Genomic DNA, 18,203 nt, shown 5'->3' with positions numbered 1-18,203 from the left:
CACAAATCTAAGTGACTACTGAACTCTTACCACATATGAATAATAACAATAGAAGTAAATTAATATGGAAGAGATTTATTCTGTTTGGCCGAGGGGGGAGGGGTGGCTCGGGAATAGGTTAGGTAAATTTAGGCTGAATGGCAGAAACAGGTCTGTAACGATTGGAGCCATTCAAAAATTAAATGAGTTGCATCAAGAGTCACTGAGTTTTCTGTCACTTGAGTAAAGATACTCAGTTGTTGGGTTATGCTATAGAAGGAATTCTTTTTCAAGCATGGATTGGACTAGATGGACACAGGTCTTTTCCAACTCTCAAATTCTGTGATTCCATAATTCTAAACCAAACTTCCTATGATTTATTAACCTTTCTCTAATGACCTTCACAGGGGTCAGACCAACCATTATTCCAACAATTCCTTAAATCTTTACTCTTTACAGGCACTGACCCACCCAAAGACCTGCCTCCCTTTCCATCCTGAACTTGTCTATGGATTTCATTTTTGCTCAAACACATGCATTGGCACCCCTCAAATATTTAGTTTCTATTTGCAGACTCAAATATTTTAGTCTATATTCAGAACCATGAACCCAGTGCAAAGCCTAAATTAAAATCAGAATGGGAAGAAAAAAATAAAAAGATTAGCTATAGGAAAAGACATATTTAGAATGAGACTATTTGAGGATTGGTACTTTCCTTTTTCCAGAACAGTCTCTGCCTATACCATTCCACCCAGAGGGGCATCTCATTCAATCGACCCTTATATTATGTCTCTGCTATTTGAAAGATTCCTAGAGAAGAATCTACCCTCAGTGCAAATATTACAATATTTCCCTTAGGGAACCTTATCACTAAATCAGTTAAACACCTTTTTCATAGACATGGAGTTGTGAAATAAATCTTTGTAGTGTACAGGAAGCCTCTTTCCCTTCAAAAGTGAGAATCCACTGTAAACATACCTTCTTTATCCTATGGTCTTTTGTATCCATAATGACAGAAGTGTTTTGGTGCTGAGATCCAAATCTTGTATAGGCTATGTATGCTTTTCAGAACCAGCCGAAAGTTGGTATCTATATTTGCATATTATTGCATGGTAGGAAAACAGCAACTCGCATACAATATAGGGTTTGATGGTTTATAAACCATCATCAGCCAACATCATTTGAGATATGTGGATTTCCTCACAATGGCCCAGTGGGGATTAGTGCAAGTATCACCATCACCAGTTGAGAGATGAAGAAACTGAATTTCAAAGAGGTTAAGTGATTGAACCACGGTCATACAACTAGTATCCATGTACCCGAAAGATTTAAATCCAGGTCTCATAACTCCAAATCTAGCATTTACAGGCTCTTGGACGTAGAGCTAGAAGGGACCCTAGACGTCATTTAGTCTACTTTTGGGGGCAGCTAGGCGAGGCAATGGATATAATGCCACGCCTGGAGTCAGGAAAACCTAAATTCAAATCTGGTCTCAGACACTTACTAGCTATGGGACTCTGGGCAAGTCACTCAACTATTTGCCTCAATTTCCTCATCTGTAAAATGTGCTGGAGAAGGAAATGGCCAATATCTTTGCCAAGAAAACCCCAAATGGGGTCACAAAGAGTCAGGCACGACTGAAAATTACTAAATAACAATGAACAATATTCATGACATATACATATTATATTTCTATATGTTACATATACATTCATACACACAGGGTTTTTTGGTGGTTGTTATTTGGTCCACACCTCTGATTTCCTCTGTGTAAAGAAATCCTAAGGCAGAAAGCTCTTTTGCCTACTCAGATCAGAAACTCACCTATAGCTTAGAATCTTAGGGAGTTGCCCAGCTCAGGTGACTTGCCTGTGATCCCCCAGAGAATACTGTCAGAGGCAGCTATTGCCTCATGTGTTCTGGACTCTAAGACCAGCCCAATATCCACTGTGCTACTTTGCTTTTCCTTTGTTCAGTAACGTACTAGAAAAAAGAGGAGTCATTACAGGCCACACTAAAGTTTTACAAAAGCCTTATGTGGAGGGAAAGTACAATTTATATTCAGGCCAATACTCCTACAACATGGTTTTTAGCCATCAAGCTATCATTTGGAAATAAGCTGCCCAGCAGAGGCAAAGTCATAGCCTGTGAAATTGTTTCCATATTTTGAAGAATTAATTCTGATGTCAGGTAAAAGGGCTTAATTTAAACATCAGAGGAAATTGTCATACTATTTCCAAAAAAGATTCCAGTAAATTCAAATCCATATTAAGTTAGGAATTAAAAAAACAACAATTTTAAAGCATATGTAGCCTTATAAACAAAAATTATGGCTCCTGGCCAGTGGAACTAATTTCAGAAAGAGTTCCCTTACTCTTTGTCAAATACAAAAGGAACAGGTTTCCTGAGCTGCCCCTTTCTCTTACTAAAGTGCAAAGACTACACAATGTCTATTCTTACAAAAATAGAATACCCGACAGGCCATTTCCCTTGTGACCCTCAATGGACTTTTAACTTTCTCTCATTTCAGCTAGTCACATGAACTGTGTGATTATCATTAAGTGGTTAACTCGTTTAAGTTTAGTTGAAATGTTGAAATGCAACTGAAATGTTTTGCTAGAATTTTAAAAGGTTGCTGAGAACACTCATAAATATCCTTTCTTTAGCTGGCAGAACCTGACAGGTAAAGTCTATCACCTCAAAGGTTGCTCTGACTTCCAGGTCGGTTGAAGAGAAAGGCAACAGGATGTAGAGTTAGATGAGGTCTCTGAACTCACATAAACAGCTGCTGTTCAGTTGTGTCCAACTCTTCATGACCCCATTTGAGGATTTCTTGGCAAAGTTATTGGAGTGATTTCCCATTTCTTTCTCCAGCTCCTTTTACAGATGAGGAAACTGGAGCAAACAAGGTCAAGTGACTTGCCCGGGGTCACACAGCTAGTTTGTCTGAAGCCAGAATTGAATTTAGGAAGAGTCTCCTTGACTCCAGGTCCAGCACTCTATCTGCTATACCACCTAGCTGACCCAAGTAGACAAATGGTATAATAATAATAGCTAACATTAACACAGTGCTTTAAGGTTTGCAAAGTTCTGTATATTATCTCATCTTAAGTCACCACAATCCAGTGAAGTAGGTACTAATATTATCCCCATTTTGCAGTTAAGGAAACTGAGACACTGATTAATGATTTTGCCAAGGATCATAAAGCTAGTAATTATGTAAGGTGGGATTTGAATTCAGGTCTTTCTGACTCTAAATCTAGTGCTCTAGCCACTGTGATACTTACCTGTCTACAACAGAATGAGGGCTAGATTTGGAGTTGGAGAACCTGGTTTCAAATTCCAGCTCTTATTCTTCTAATCTGTATGACCTTGAGAAGTCACTTAAGCGAGGCCTTTCTGAGCCTCAATTTTCTCATCTGTAAAAGATGAGGTTGAACTAGGTGACCACTAAGTTTCCTGCCAGTTCTATATGCACAATTAAGGGTCCCTCTTAGTGTGTCTCCCAGGGAGTAATTTGCTCATGACTATAATGTAGTTTAATAAAAAATAATAACTTTCTACTAAATGGAGTAAGTGTGGCAAAGCAAAACAAAAAAAAAATGATCAAAGAAAAGTATGCTGAAAAGAAAACGTATTTATTATGAAAGAAATGAGGCACTTGCCAATGCCATTGACATGGTCAAGTCAAGTCTTTCCTTGAGATCATTGTTACATTCTTCTCCCATACAAAATATAATTTTTTTCTTTGATTCACAGTGTACGTCCAGGAAGATTATAATATAAATAATTACATTCAAAAGCAATTTAGCCTTATCACAATCTTATCCTCCAGGTATAAGTAACATTCTAAGCTGCAAAAGACTGAAAGATTGATTTCAGTTTAACTATCAATTAATAAAGCGATAATTTTTTATTGATCACCCCCAATGTGGAAGGCACTATGAAAAGAACTGTAAGGTATAGAAAAAAGCTGCAATCTATCACCAAGTCAATTTATTTAGACTAGTAACATTTACAAATAATCTTAGGGAAAAGAATACACATTCATTAAGGGTCTACTATGTGCTGGGCATTGTGCTAAGTGTTTTAGAGATATTATCTCATTTGAGCTTCACAACAATTTTATGAAATAGGTGCTGTTATTATACTCATTTTACAGACGAGGAAACTGAAGCAAAGAGGTTAAGTGACTTGCCTAGGGTTAAATAAATGTCTGAAGCAGCATTTGAACTCAGGTCTTTCTGATTCCAATCGAGCACTCTATCCTTTGTGGCACCTAGCTGCTATATGAAATATATTCATATAATTTAGTACTGGATGCATTTTAAGTTCTGAATACATTAATAATTATAATCAATGTAACAGTACAAGTGCTACATAAGTCCAGAATAATATCACCCAAATCAACATTCCCATCCTTTTTGGGGGGGGGAATGGGGCAGGAGAGAGGAGAGAGAAGCAGGGATTGGTTCAGATCTAGGATTTCAATTGTACAGGAAACTTCCAGAATGGAAATTCCCTTCACTGATGCAGACAGACTTGTAGCCTAAGAAAGCTGTCTGGGGAACTGAAAGGATAAGGCATTGGTTCATGGTCACACAGCTATTATGTGTCAGAGGCAAGATGTAAACCCAGGTTTTGCTGAATCCAAGGTCAGGCCTCCATATTATACCACACAGCCTTTAATACTTTTTCATTACTTGACAGTTATTCAAAATGCAACTTGAGATAAGTTTCTTTCATAACAATATTTTGTGGGTTTTTCCAGAGAATTTAAGTAAAAAAATTCCAATGTAAATCAATACCACATCATGTTATACATAAAAAAAACTGCTTTTAGAAGTTGTTTTTTAATATTTTCACTAAAACACTTCCAGTTCTCTGTCAAACTAGTACTGCACTTATATTTACTTTGTCCATTGCTGAGACACCAATTTAATAAACAATAATTTGATGAATAATTAATTAGACTTAATTATCGATAAAAACAAAAATTTTACCTTGTTACACATAGTTAATTAAGATATCCTGATATGTAGTACATTAGCTTAGCAGTACAGCAACGAAGGCTTTAGGACACCTCAGGAATCTGTCTGCTTAGGTACTGATACAGTTTTTAGATAAAATAGCTTTTACTTTCTGCATTTATATTCCACCCGGCATGGTGACAATGGCTTCTGGATACCCATTAACTGGTTAAAATCCTGAAAACAGAAAATGAGTAGAATTATTTAAACAACTCATGAAACAAGTAATTCAATTAAGCCTAACTTTATTTGCTTTCTATTTTCTTAGAAGGTATACATTTAGATCCCAGAGCTTTTGGCTTGTCTGTCTCCTTTTTTTTTAATTCCAACATCAATGTCAGGCTGATTTTGGCAATGGTGGGGGATAGGATGAGTCATGATTTAGACTGCACCTCTTGGGGCCCAGGTGGACAATTTAATGTATGGCTGGGGTCAGTCCTCTGGTTTATGGGTCTCTTTAAGTTAAGTTGTCTGACCCTCATAAGAAAGACATACGGTCTTCTCTTTCTCTCTCTCTCTGCCCTCCCAATCTTTTTCTCTCTTGTTCTTGCTCTTTTGCTTTCATTCAGGGTTCGACAGCTAGATAGGTCTACAGATAGATAATAGGCAGTTTTCTCCCTCGCTCTTCTCTTTTGGTAAGATTTATATGAGGACTTCAGGAAAAAGCATTTTTTTTAAAACCACCTCTGACTAGATATACTCTCTTCCTGGCCAAGAGTCTATCATTCCTAAATATTGAGCCTTAGTCCAGATATCTAACTCTCTTCTTCTTAAGCAGCTATATTCACTTTAATAAGTGAGATTTTTACCTTTGGTTGGAAGTGGAAGGGAAAATACCACCTATGCCCTATGGGTACTCAGTTTTTTTTTGACAAAGACTTTACAATCTTTATAATTAACATTAATGACCTTTGGTTCACCTCACATATTCCATTATCATGAGTCTGACTTCTCTGATCCACCACTCATATGCTTTTTTTGCACCAGATAATTTTATCATGTATGTTCTCTCCTTTTCCCATTCCCCAAATGACATTTCTCTATGCTATTATCATCCCATCAGGTATCACCTTTGGTATAGGAGAGCCTAAGTTTGCACAGGCATGTACTATACCTCTTTATAAGCTAGGTAACAGACAATCTAATAAACTAAACTGTGCTAAGAAGAAACAATTAGAGGTTTTCCTGGTAACATATACAGGTACATTTTAAATGTGGCCTTCAAAGGACAACCATCCAAGTTAGACTTGTTGATAATTCCAGTGGTTGGAATTTCAGACCCTTTTAGACAAGGAAGCAGACTTGTTTTGGCAACAGGGGCTTTCTTAGTGCCCCTTACGTCACATGGGTAACTTGCCTATGTAAAAGTTGGTTCTGTACCTAATGCTTCCAATAAAACTGTTTGTAGCTGAAAACCCATCAGTGTACTTGGAAGTCAATGTTATTTTAAGGCTAGTAGGGTTATTTTCGATTGCTAGGTACCTTCTAATGCCATTCAACAAGTATTTATTAAGTACTAGCTATGTGTAAAGCATTGTAAAGGATTAAAGAAACACAAAGAAAAAAATGAAACTGCTACTTTCCTCGAGGAGTTTATATTTTACTGAAGAAAAACAACATTTACACAGATAACATTAGGACCAACCATGTGATTTCATTGGTATAGTGATTCCCTGGATGAGGAAACTTATCAGCAATGATTCTATAATTAGTCTTAGAGAATTGCCTAGAAAACTGAGAGCTTAAGTGATTTGTCCAGGATTATATACATTCCTATGGGCCAGAAGCAAGACTAGAACCTGGATTTCTTTTGGTTTCAAAGCTGGCTCTCTATACCCTCCTGTCTCTGTATACAGATAAGTAAAAGTAACTTTGGGGGTGGGATGGAAGACCACTAATAACTGAGGAAGAGGAGAGAGAATGAGGAAAGATCACACAATCTCTTTTGGGAGGTGGTACTTGAGCTGAGCCTGGGAGGTAGGGATCCTCCATCCCCTTTTTTTCTACTGTATTCCGTGTTCATACACATACACTTTTGGGAGAGCCAGAGCACTTGCCTGGGTTCTCTGGACAGACACTCAAGTATGAGGCTTTGCAAGTTGGTCAGTGAATTCATGATAGGGATACTTAGTGCACACACAGGTGTGGGGTTAGGTCGCAAATGGTTTTGAAGATGGCATTAAAGGTAGTTTTAACAAAGTTTCCCAGAGCGACAGAGCAGCCCCTAGAATAATTGAACGCTCATCAATTATGGTCATCCCTGGTGGCTTCTAAAACACAGAATCTGAGACAATGCCAATATCTCTAGGGGCAGATAGAGATCAGGTCCACCAGAACTCACACCGATGCCCAAAGATTAGATTATGGTCTAGGCCACTTTGGATGATGGCTGATGGCCTTGGAGGGCACTCCATAGAGCTTGTCACATATTCCCCCAGGAGCCATGCCTCACGGGAATGGAGGACAGCTTGGCCTGGAGGATGTGACCATAGACAGCTGTAGCCACTTCCTTGAAACTCTGACACTAACATGGTTATTGTAATTGCTGATGACCAGAAAAGCCTTGAACCTGGTATGTTAATCAGTTCTAGTCTATTTCTGAATAGGAATGATATTCAGGGCCTCATTATTCAGTGAGGGCCCTAGGAAGAAGTTTATGATCTCAGAATCCTTGATGGGAAGAGAGAAAAGCCCCTTTTCAAGGCTTAATCTTTGAGTTCATGCCCTAATTCATGGCCGTGACCTTGGCCCCCACTACTGAACAAGAGAGCTTGGCCTTCAGCTCAGTAAAACCATAACAGCATACACATTAACTCTAATAACAGGATAGGCTGTGTGGTGTACTGTCTAGGGAACTGGCCTTAGAAGGAAGGAAGGAAATAAACATTTATTAAACACCTATTATGTACCAGACATTGTGACATACACTTTACAATTATTATCTTATTTTGTCCTCACAACAACCTAGGGAGGTAGAAGCTATTAGTATCCTCATTTTATAATTGAGAAAACTCAGACAAATAGAGGTTAAGTGACTTGTCTAGGAGTCACTCAGCTAGTATCTGAGGCCAGATTTGAACTCAGGTCTTCCTGACTCCTGGTCCAGCACTTTATCCACTGTACCACTTGAGGAACCTTTAGAGCCAAGAAGGCCTGGGTTCAACTCTTATCTCTGAAACACATAGGCTTTGTGACCCTGGGCAAGTCTCTTAGACTCTATTAGAGGTGGGGAACCTGCAGCATGGAGTCCACATATGCCCTCTAGGTCCTCAAGTATGGCCCTTTGACTGAGTTCAAGTTTCATAGAACAAATTCTTTTATTAAGGGGATTTGTTCTGTGGAGCTTGGATTCAGTAACTTTCTAAGACTCCAAACTGGAGAGAAAGTGAAGACATGCAATAGTAGAGGAAATGCCCTTACCCAGAAGCTCCCTTTACTAATAATATCAGAAGTCCAATCTCTATCCCCATGACAGTAGTTCAAAATAATAATAATTGTTAACAACTATTGCATTTCAAAGTTTATGAAACATTTGACAATTATCTCATTTGATCTTAAAACAACACTGTAAGGTAGGTGCTATTATTATCTGCATTCTATAAATAAAGAAATTGAGGTTAAGAGAAATTAAGTATCTTTCCTAGAGCCAAACAGCTACTGTCTGAGGCAAGATCTGAAATCAAGTTTTCATGATTCCAAATGGACACTATTCACTCTACCCCCTTGTTTCAAAAAGAAAACAACGGTGAACAACACTATTAAAATGTGCCTACATATTGGAAGGAGACACAGATAAAATGTATTATGTCTTGTTTGTCATTTAATTAGTTTTTATTATTTTATTTGTTTAAATTGTGCCAGTAATATTTTCCCCCTTTCCATCTGATTAACATGTAAATAGTCTAGATTTGGGGGATTTGGTTAGAGATTTATTCCACAGTTGGTTTGAAAGTTGATTAACTAATATTTGTTATAAATGTTGCATTTGTGGTGGTAATAAGACATTTTAAAATAAATAAAAAACCTAAAAACTGGAATTTTTACCTGTTTTGGAAAAGGATCTAGCAGATTAAATTGATACTTATAAAATACTAAAGCAACATAGGTTTCAATCTCCAGTAGAGTGAGCCACCTAAAAGGAAAAGACAGCAATATAGTCAGTATAATGTGAGGCATATAAGTCATAAAAAGTGAGTATCTAGAAAACATATAAACATGTGTTACATTTTTTCTTCCATCTTCCTCAGTATAAACTTTCATCAGTGAGGGAAAAGCAGTAAACAATTTAATATTTATATGCTCCATTAAATATATGAATGACCTGGTCTGAGGTCAGAGAACTAGATTTTTTATTTGTCCCCAAAAACCATTTGGAAAATATTCTAGGTTAATCAGGATCTGAGAGAAGGCAGGGCATAGTGGAGAGGGGGCTGGCTTTGGAATCAGTAGACCTGTGTTCAGGTCCTGGTTCTAGTGTAGTATTACTTATATGACAGTGAGCAAGTCACAACTAATCAGTGCCCAAAGGCAAATGTCTAAATTTAGACATTGCTGGTCTGCATCTGTGGAAGAAGTTTCCACACTGGGAATTCCATACACTAATGAAATCATGAATCTAGATTTCCCCTTTAACATGCAAAAAAAAAAATTCAAAAGCTTGAGAAATCTAACTATTATTATGATCCAGATGGAAACTATTTCAATTTAACATACTCTTCATATTGCAAATGTAGTCCTATATAATAATAAACACTGAAGACAATGTGTTTTGTCCCATCATAAAATTTGCAGCTGGAAAAAACATTTGGATCTCATCTAGTGTAACCCACTTGTTTTATAGATGAGAAGGGAAGACCCAGAAAGTGCAAGGTGGGATTTGAACTCAAATCCTTTTCCTCCAAAACCCATGTTCTTACTACTACATTACTATTGTTTCCCAAATCCTAGAAAATAAGACCTTTCCAGTCTAGTTAATGATGAGATCTAAATCAAGCAGCTCCAGGACAAAGAATTCTTACTTATTCCTCTTAACTCTCAGAATTTCTCCTGACTACGGTGTGTTAAAATTATTCTTACTAACAATTTGCCATAAAACATGCTATGTCGAATTTTACAGAAAACGGATAAAGGTCATTGGAGGCTTTTATGTATTTCACTTCTTGTGAGATAATTTGCCATTTTCCTTGGAGTTGGCACCTAGCAGAGCTTTATTGAGTGAAGGAACAGCTCATTTCAACTGCAACAATCACAGAATCAGGTTAAGTTTCACTATAAAATACACAGTTCAACCCTCCCATTTTATAGGACACTGAGGTCCTTAGTGACTAGACTAAGACAAGTATGTCTTCAGCACCTCCTTGTTGTTCAACTATTTCAGTTGAGTCCAACTCTCTGCGACCCCATTTGGGGTTTTCTTGGCAAAGATACTGGAGTGGTTTGCCATTTCCTTCTCAGATAAGAAAATTGAGGTAAACAGGGTTAAGTGACTTGCCCAGGGTCACACAACTAGTAAATGTCACGATACAGCCATGATTATGACTCTCAGTCACCTACATGACCAATTTTATTTATTCATTATTTATATATTTACTGGTTTTTTTGTTTGTTTTAGCATTAAGTCATCTCTAAACATCAAGCAGTTTTTAGATCTCATGGTGATATCAATGTATCAACCTATAATCATCCAGCAAACAAACCCCTTTCAGTTTCAACTGGCAATGTGGAAGAATCATTGGATTTGGAAACAGTGGAGCGGGAAGGACTTCAGTTCTAAAACACACTATCCTCTGTGACTCTCTGGGCTTTGATTTCCTCAAATGCAAAATGAGGGTGTTGATTGACTTGATCTCTAAGTGCCCTTCTGAATCTGAAATTCTATTATTCTTGAAAATTATGTAAAGCTGGAGTGATAGAATCTCGACAAGCTAGAACATCGGAATGAAATCTAAGAAGATGAAATCTGAAAGGATTAATATAATGTTTTACCCTTGAGTTACAAAAAAAAAAGAATCCCCAAAAAATAAAAAACAAAAAAATTTCACAAACACAAGACATTGGAGGCATTCAGTGGTCTGTCAGAAGATCTGGGGATTTTAGTGTTACATTATTCCTGAATATAGGGTTCTATCCGTATCTATGAAAAAGATATTTTGTTGAGCAATTAATAATGTAACCAAGATTGAAAGGAGAGATGTATACACTATTTATGGGCATTTATGGGCATCTTTAAAGACTTTTAGAAGCACTTATTTATATAACAAATTGATATGCTAACTTAAATTCATTTCCATCCATTCATTAAAGTAAGTCACCTAAGGACATCTAACAGACAACAATATTCTGTTTTCCTACATTGAAGGAAAGGGTTAGGGAGAGAAGAAGGAAAGGGTTAGGGAGGGAAAAACAGAAGGAGAGAAAGAAGAGAAGGAAGGTAAGAAGGGAAGGGAGGAGGTGAAGAAGGAAGGAAGGGAAAAAAGAAGGAAGGAAGAAAAGGAGAGATATATTCACTATTCAAAAGCACAATGAACTATAATTATTTTTGGATTTTTTCCAATTATTTCTGTCAGAAAAGTTAAAAATAATAAAAAGTTATTATTCATAACAGATTTATCATATTTATAATAACATTGCATAATTACAAAGCTGATGAAAATATAAATGTGTTAATGTTTTGTAAATAACATGTAATTGTTTGCTTTTCCTATGAAAGTGTATAATAAATACTTGCTAAATTCACTATCAAATATTTTGTGAGCACCTGCTTTATACAAGGCATTCACTGAACTAGGTGTAGGTGAAAAAAATTTATAGCTGATGGTCCAGCCTGCCCATTTTCCAAATAAGGAAACTGAGTCCCAGAGAGATAAAGTCCCCTTTTCATAGTCAACATAGAGCTGGGACAAGGACCCAGGTCATTATACTATATTGGAATTTGAGTTTGTTAAATCTATGAGCTTCTCCAAATGTGATACTCCTCCTACACTCTTACAGAGCCAGAAGATTTTTCTAGAAATTCTTTCCGCTAATCTCACTTGCAACCACCTCTCTTCCTTTGAAGTTCATTTTATCTGATTATATCACTCAGTCCAGATCTTGTTGCTATCACCTACTGATCTCTCTGCTCCCTTAATGAGTTCAGCACTTGGTTCAATCTTCCATTCTACCATAGCCCTGCCTTTATCCTTATATATTTATGTTGATTATCCTGTAATCAACAAATAAATGAATATTTATTGAGTGTCAGACATGGGTTAAACTATTCTAAGCTCTGGGGATACAAAGAGAAATGTAATAAATTCAATGGTCTTCTCAGTCCATATTCTCCTTGACCTTTTTGGAATTGTCAGCACTGTTGACCACTACTCTTCTCTTGGTTACTGACTTGGTTCCAGGTAACACTACTCTCTTTATTTCCACTCCAATGAGTATTCCTTCTCAGTTTCCTTCACCGGTTCATCATCTTTATCTGTGGGAGTAACTCTTGTGGAAATGTGACCTAGCAAATTCATCTGCAGGTACTGGTCCCCCTCTCTCCAACTTCATCAGAAGCCACAGTTACTGAAGACCTGGAAAAGAAAGTTCTCACTACTAAAGGCCTTGTCACTTGTCACCTTGTCAAATGGTTCAATAACAGAAATCAGTATGGTTCTATTACTGGGAATGACATTAATGAAGATACATTATCATCTTCTTTGCTACTGTACTCCCTTCATCTGACTCAGAGAAAAAAGCTGCTAAATGTATAGTCTTCCCTTCTTAAGATATGAGCTCCATGAAAGTCATTTCAGTCTTGATTTTTTATTTCTAATCCTAGGGCTTAGTATGGTGCTTTGCATCCAGTAAACAATATTTTTTTCTTTTCATTCACATTCATTCTTTCTTTCATTCATTCATTCTTTCTACCAGGTAAAGTAGAAATCACAGAAGTCTATCATTCCCATGGATTCAATTATCCTCTACTTTCACATCTACACATCTGACCCAAATTTCATCACAGAACTTCAGTCCCACATCTCTGTCTTCTGAATTTCTTGCCTATACCTCAAATTCAATATATCCAGAAATGAACTGAACATTTTCCCTTCTCACCCGGCCCCTTCCCCTAATTTTGCTTTTTCTGTTGATGTTAGCATTCTGGTCATCCTAGCATGAAATCTTGAAGTCATATTTGGGTCTTTCCTCTTCTTCGACCCTGTCCATCCAATCAGGTGCCAAGTCCTGTTGATTCTGCCCTCATAATTATCTCTCACCTCCACCCCTTTCAGGGATTTCAGGTGGGGCTGATGCAGAGCTGAAGATTAGCAAGATATGAACAAAAGAAGCATAAGGAGACAAAGCATTTAAAAGTGAAGGACAGAGCTTTGATGAACTGGTTAACTTTGGGGTCAAGAATATGAAAGGAAGGGAATGAAGCCAGAACAAAGGTGACAGACTATAAGAATAGTCACTGAAATTGCCACCAGCCTGGTTCAGGCCCTTCTTACCTCTCAGCTAGACCACTACAGTATACCCTAACTGATCTCACTCGCTAACATTTCTCCTTCTCTCCAATCCATCCTCCATAAAAGTAAATCTTATTAAGACATAGATCAGACCCTATCACTCTTAAAAAAACCTTCAGTTATTCTTTGTTCCCATTAGGATAAAATACAAACTCATTAGCTTGGCACTTAAGCACCTTCACAATATGACTCTAATCTCCTCATTCATACATTCATCACTCCCCTTCGTGTCTTCTATGTGATGAATTAGACTACTAGCTGTTCCTTAAAATCCATACGCCATTTCTTGCCTCCTTGCATTTAGGTGGGGTCTTCCCCCACACTTGGATTGCTCCCACACAGTGTCTCAGCCTTTCAGAATTCTTCTCCTACAAGGCTAAGCTTAGGCAGCATCTTCTCCATGAAGCTTTCCCTCATTTCCCTTCTGGGGAAAATGTCTTCTCCCTCCTTACCTTTTCCTAAATAGGTAGTGTAGCTTTCTCTTTTGCCCCAACACATGCTAATGTGAATTTATTTATTTGTGTATGCATTTGTTCTATCTCCATAGAAGAATGCAAAAACCTTGAGTGCAGGGACTTTTTCATTCTTCCTCTTTGCATTATTAGCATCTAGCAAAATGTCTTGCACACTTTGTAGGCACCTAATAAGTGTTTTCTGAATGACTGAACATTACATTGCATTCTTTGAAAATCAAGACAGCATGTGATAAATGTGAAATGACTGGTAGAGACAATAAATAATGAAGTTTAGAGAAGGGAGAGGTTACTCAAGACTATGGCGGTTTTACCTGGGGCATAGGACTTGGGCTGCCATTGAAGAAAAAGTAGCACTGACATAACTAATAAGCATTTATTAAGCCTGTATATTCCATCTACTGCATTGAAGATACAAATATATATATATATATATATATATATACATATATATATAAACATGCCCAAATATGAAACAGTTCCCTCCCTCAAAGAGTTTACATTACAAATTAAATATGTCCACATATGAATGAAAAATAGGGTATGTTTTTGTCCGGACTTGTCACTTTATAGGTGCAGGGAACCTTCTTTCAGAAAATCCCCTCTAACAAATGAAGATCAACAACTACTCTGAACACAAGACGTATACAAAATAAGACACTAACAACCGAGCTTCTTGAAAGAGGGGGTACTTGAGCTGATCCTGAAAAGAGCTACGGCTTGCACGAGGGGAGGTAATGAAGGAGAGCATCCCGGTTATGGGGTTGGTTTAAAGGAAGAGATCATGAGTACTGTTTTTAATCCATTGAATTTTAGATGTCTATATAATGTCAAGGTGGAGATATCCAGCTATCAGTTAGGTACATGGAACTTGAACTTCGAGATGAAGGGTGAATATGCAGATTTGAGAGTCACCTATAGAGAGATAAAGCTAGGTAGTACAGTGGATAGAGCACCGGGCCTAGAGTTGGGCAGACTCTTCTTCCAGAGTTCAAATCTGATCTCAGACAGTTAATAGCTGTGTGACCCTGGGCAAGTCACTTAACTCTGTTTGCCTCAGTTTCTTCATCTGTAAAACAAGCTGGAGAAGGAAACGGCAAGCCATTTCAATATCTTTGCAAAAAAAAAAAAAAAAAACAAAACCTAAATGGGGTCACGAAGAGTTGAACACAATTGAAAATGACTGAATACACACACACTATAAAGAGATGATGGCTGAAGTAGGAGGTAAGGAAGTAGCTAGAAGTCTGACTGTGCAAGTGAGGAGTTGTATATTTGAGGCAATCATTTGAGGGAATGTGTCAAGTGAAGGTTTTTGTATGATTTTTAAGGATAGAGAGATCTAGGCATGCTTGAAAGCAGCAGAAAATGTGTCAATGGAAAAGGAAAGGTAGAAAATTAGAGAGAAAGTGGGATGATCAAAAGGGAACGCTCCCAGATGGGACAAAAATGGAGAGAATCAAAGCAGAGCAGAGCCACTTGTATTGGCAAGGAGGTCCACCTCACATTCTGGGTCTGGAGCAAAGGAGGAAATTCTAAGGGATAAAGCTAAGGTGGTTTGAAGTATGGAATTCGGGAGGAGAGGGAACTCAAATGGATGGCCTTGATTTTTTTCATGAGCAAAGGAAAGAGATACTGAGTTGGGCAGTATAGCTTAACGATGTTATGGGATAGGAGTGGAACTCCTAGAAGTCTAGAAAGGTAATTCCAGTTTTCAATAAGTTTAATTTGAGATTGAATACCAGCTCTCTGTTTTGAAAAGAAAATAAAGAAAAAAATGTTTCTCTCAAATACTTTCCCCACCATCTTCCACTTCTTACCCCTGTGTGATCCCATGATCCGTTTTTTTTCTGCTTTGAAACTACTGCTGGCAAACATGACATCCTTTGGAAAGCTTCCAGAGCTGCCAAGAGCAGAGGCCCTGAGGCAAATTCCTAGTTGCCAACAGCTGCAGCTTATGAAAATAGAATCATCTCTTCCTGGAGTTCAGAGGAGGCAGCGTACATGCATATTTATCACAAACATTATATATTGGGACATAACTATTACAGTTAAAGGGGAAGTGACACCTTCCCTCCCTCCACCAATCATGTAAGAAAATAAATCAGTTTCATGGCGCAAGCAGAGTGGGCTAGGTAGTAAGAGTATTTGACTGGAAGAAAGGAAGAAGAATTACAGCTCACATTTACATTGTGTGATATTTTTCACAACAACCCAGTGAAGTAGGCAATATATTATTTAACCCCATTGCACTGATGAGAGACTCAGAGAATGGCTTGCACAAAGTCAAACAGCTATTAAATGGCAGAGCTAGGACTCAGCTCTGGTGTCAGCACACTTTCGTTTACTCTAAGCTGCCCATTCAGAAGTGTGTTGAAAGACTGACTTTTCCCAACCTTTGGGATTCTGACACATATCCAGACTGTCTCCATTTTCTATAAAATGTCATGGGCTAGCTAAAAGGAATCACCTAGAAAATATACTGCTTTGGGAAGTGGGAGTTAATATTCTGGTCAAAAGGTCAAAGGAACGGATAGTCCATTAAAAGTTATGTCTACATGTAATATGGGATTTTGACAGTTATCTGCTTAACTATGATCATGGAGAGGAAGAAAGAAAAACAAAGAAGAGAAGAATGAAATAGGTTGCCTCATTAGGTATTTATATCATGATATTAAAGCATTCAAATGGTTAGTGGAAAATCATCTTCTAGAAACGCTACATAATTGATATCTACATTTCGGTGGGGAGCTGAACTAAGAGAAATTCAGTAATGAATAATCTAACATATAATAAATAATTATTTATTTAATTAATTATCTAATTAACTGGATTATCTAATTAACTTTGTCACTGACTGCTATATACTAGAACACTGGAGTGGTAGTGATGGTGGTGGTGGTTGTAATGGGGAATCTAATAAGATAAAATTTGACAAGGATACAGTTGGATTTAAGGAGTTAACTTCAGAAAAATAGTGTGGAGGAGACATGGTCAAATACAAATTTATGTGAAAAAGATGTGGCAATTTTAATAAATTCAAAGTTCAATATAAGTCAGCAATGTGATATAACAGACAAAAAGCTAAATTGTTCTTAGGAGGTGTTAAGAGATGGGCACATAAGTGGTGCATTGGATAGAATGTCAGGCCTGGAATCAGGAGGACTCATCTTCTTGAGTTCAAATCTGGTCTCAGACACTTGTTAGCTGGGTGACTCTGGGCAAATCACTTAACCCTGTTTGCCTCAGTTTCCTCATATATAAAATGAGCTGGAGAAGGAAATATATCTTTGCCAAGAAAACTCCAAATGGGTCACAAAGAGTCAGACACAACTAAAATGACTTAACAACAACAGTGTTAAGAGAACTATATAGAGTGTACAGAACAAGGGAGACGATATGATATACTCTACACTGGCCAGACGGTATCTAGAGCATTATGCTCAGATACGGGCACCACATTTTAGAAAGGACATTTACAAGCTAGAATGCACCCAAGAGAGGGTGACCAAGATGATGAGGGAATGTGCCACATGAGGATTGGCTGTAGGAAACAGATATTTAACCTATGGGACCAAAGTCATTCGTAGAATGTAATAGCTTTCTTCAAGTATATGAAAGACTAACAATGAAGAAGGAATAGATTTGTTCTGATTGGGTCCACGGCACAATGGGCAGATGTTGAAGAGAAGTCAATTTATGCAGATGTAAAGAAACATTTCCAACTAACTGAGATATCCCAAAGCAGAATGGCCTGACTGTTGAGGTAGTGGGTTTCCCCTTATTAGAAGTCCACAAGCAGAGGCTGGAGGACTACTTTCTGGGATAATTTAAAGGAAATAACTGTTCAGGTATAGGATGGATTAGAGGGTCTTTGGCATTCTGTGTGATTCTTTAATGGGTATGACTGAATCACTGATCTTCAGTGAATTCAATTCAAAGAATACTTACTGCATTTCTACTATGTACAAGGCACTATACTAGATGCTGTAATGGATATAAAGACAAATAAAGTAAGTTCCTGTCTTTAAAGAGTTTTTACTTTAATATAAGATATAACATGTATACACAAATAGTTATAATAGAAATACTACGTATCTTTTTTCTCCATAAGGAAGGTGACCCAGATTCTAGTCCTGACCCTGTCACGAACTAGCTATGTCAGCTAAGGAATGTGACTTAATCTCCTTTGGTCTTGGTTTGATTGTCTATAAAGTAAA

At 37.5% G+C, this 18,203-nt stretch overlaps 1 protein-coding gene across 1 annotated transcript in view; it reads right to left on the bottom strand.

The window, feature by feature from the left end:
• Positions 1–5,114: 5,114 nt before the first annotated feature.
• LOC114025125 (24-hydroxycholesterol 7-alpha-hydroxylase) overlaps positions 5,115–18,203 on the bottom strand; it is a 114,768-nt gene continuing 101,679 nt past the window's right edge. Inside the window, 2 exon segments of the mRNA XM_027838465.1 lie at positions 5,115–5,186; positions 9,054–9,141. Coding sequence (XP_027694266.1) covers positions 5,115–5,186; positions 9,054–9,141 — 160 coding nt within the window.

The sequence above is a fragment of the Vombatus ursinus genome, unplaced genomic scaffold (genome assembly GCF_900497805.2).
Source record: "Vombatus ursinus unplaced genomic scaffold, bare-nosed wombat genome assembly UNPS02014826.1, whole genome shotgun sequence".
NCBI lineage: Eukaryota > Metazoa > Chordata > Mammalia > Diprotodontia > Vombatidae > Vombatus > Vombatus ursinus.
The sequence above is the reverse complement of the archived record's forward strand: the minus strand, read 5'-3'. Positions and strand labels throughout refer to the sequence as shown.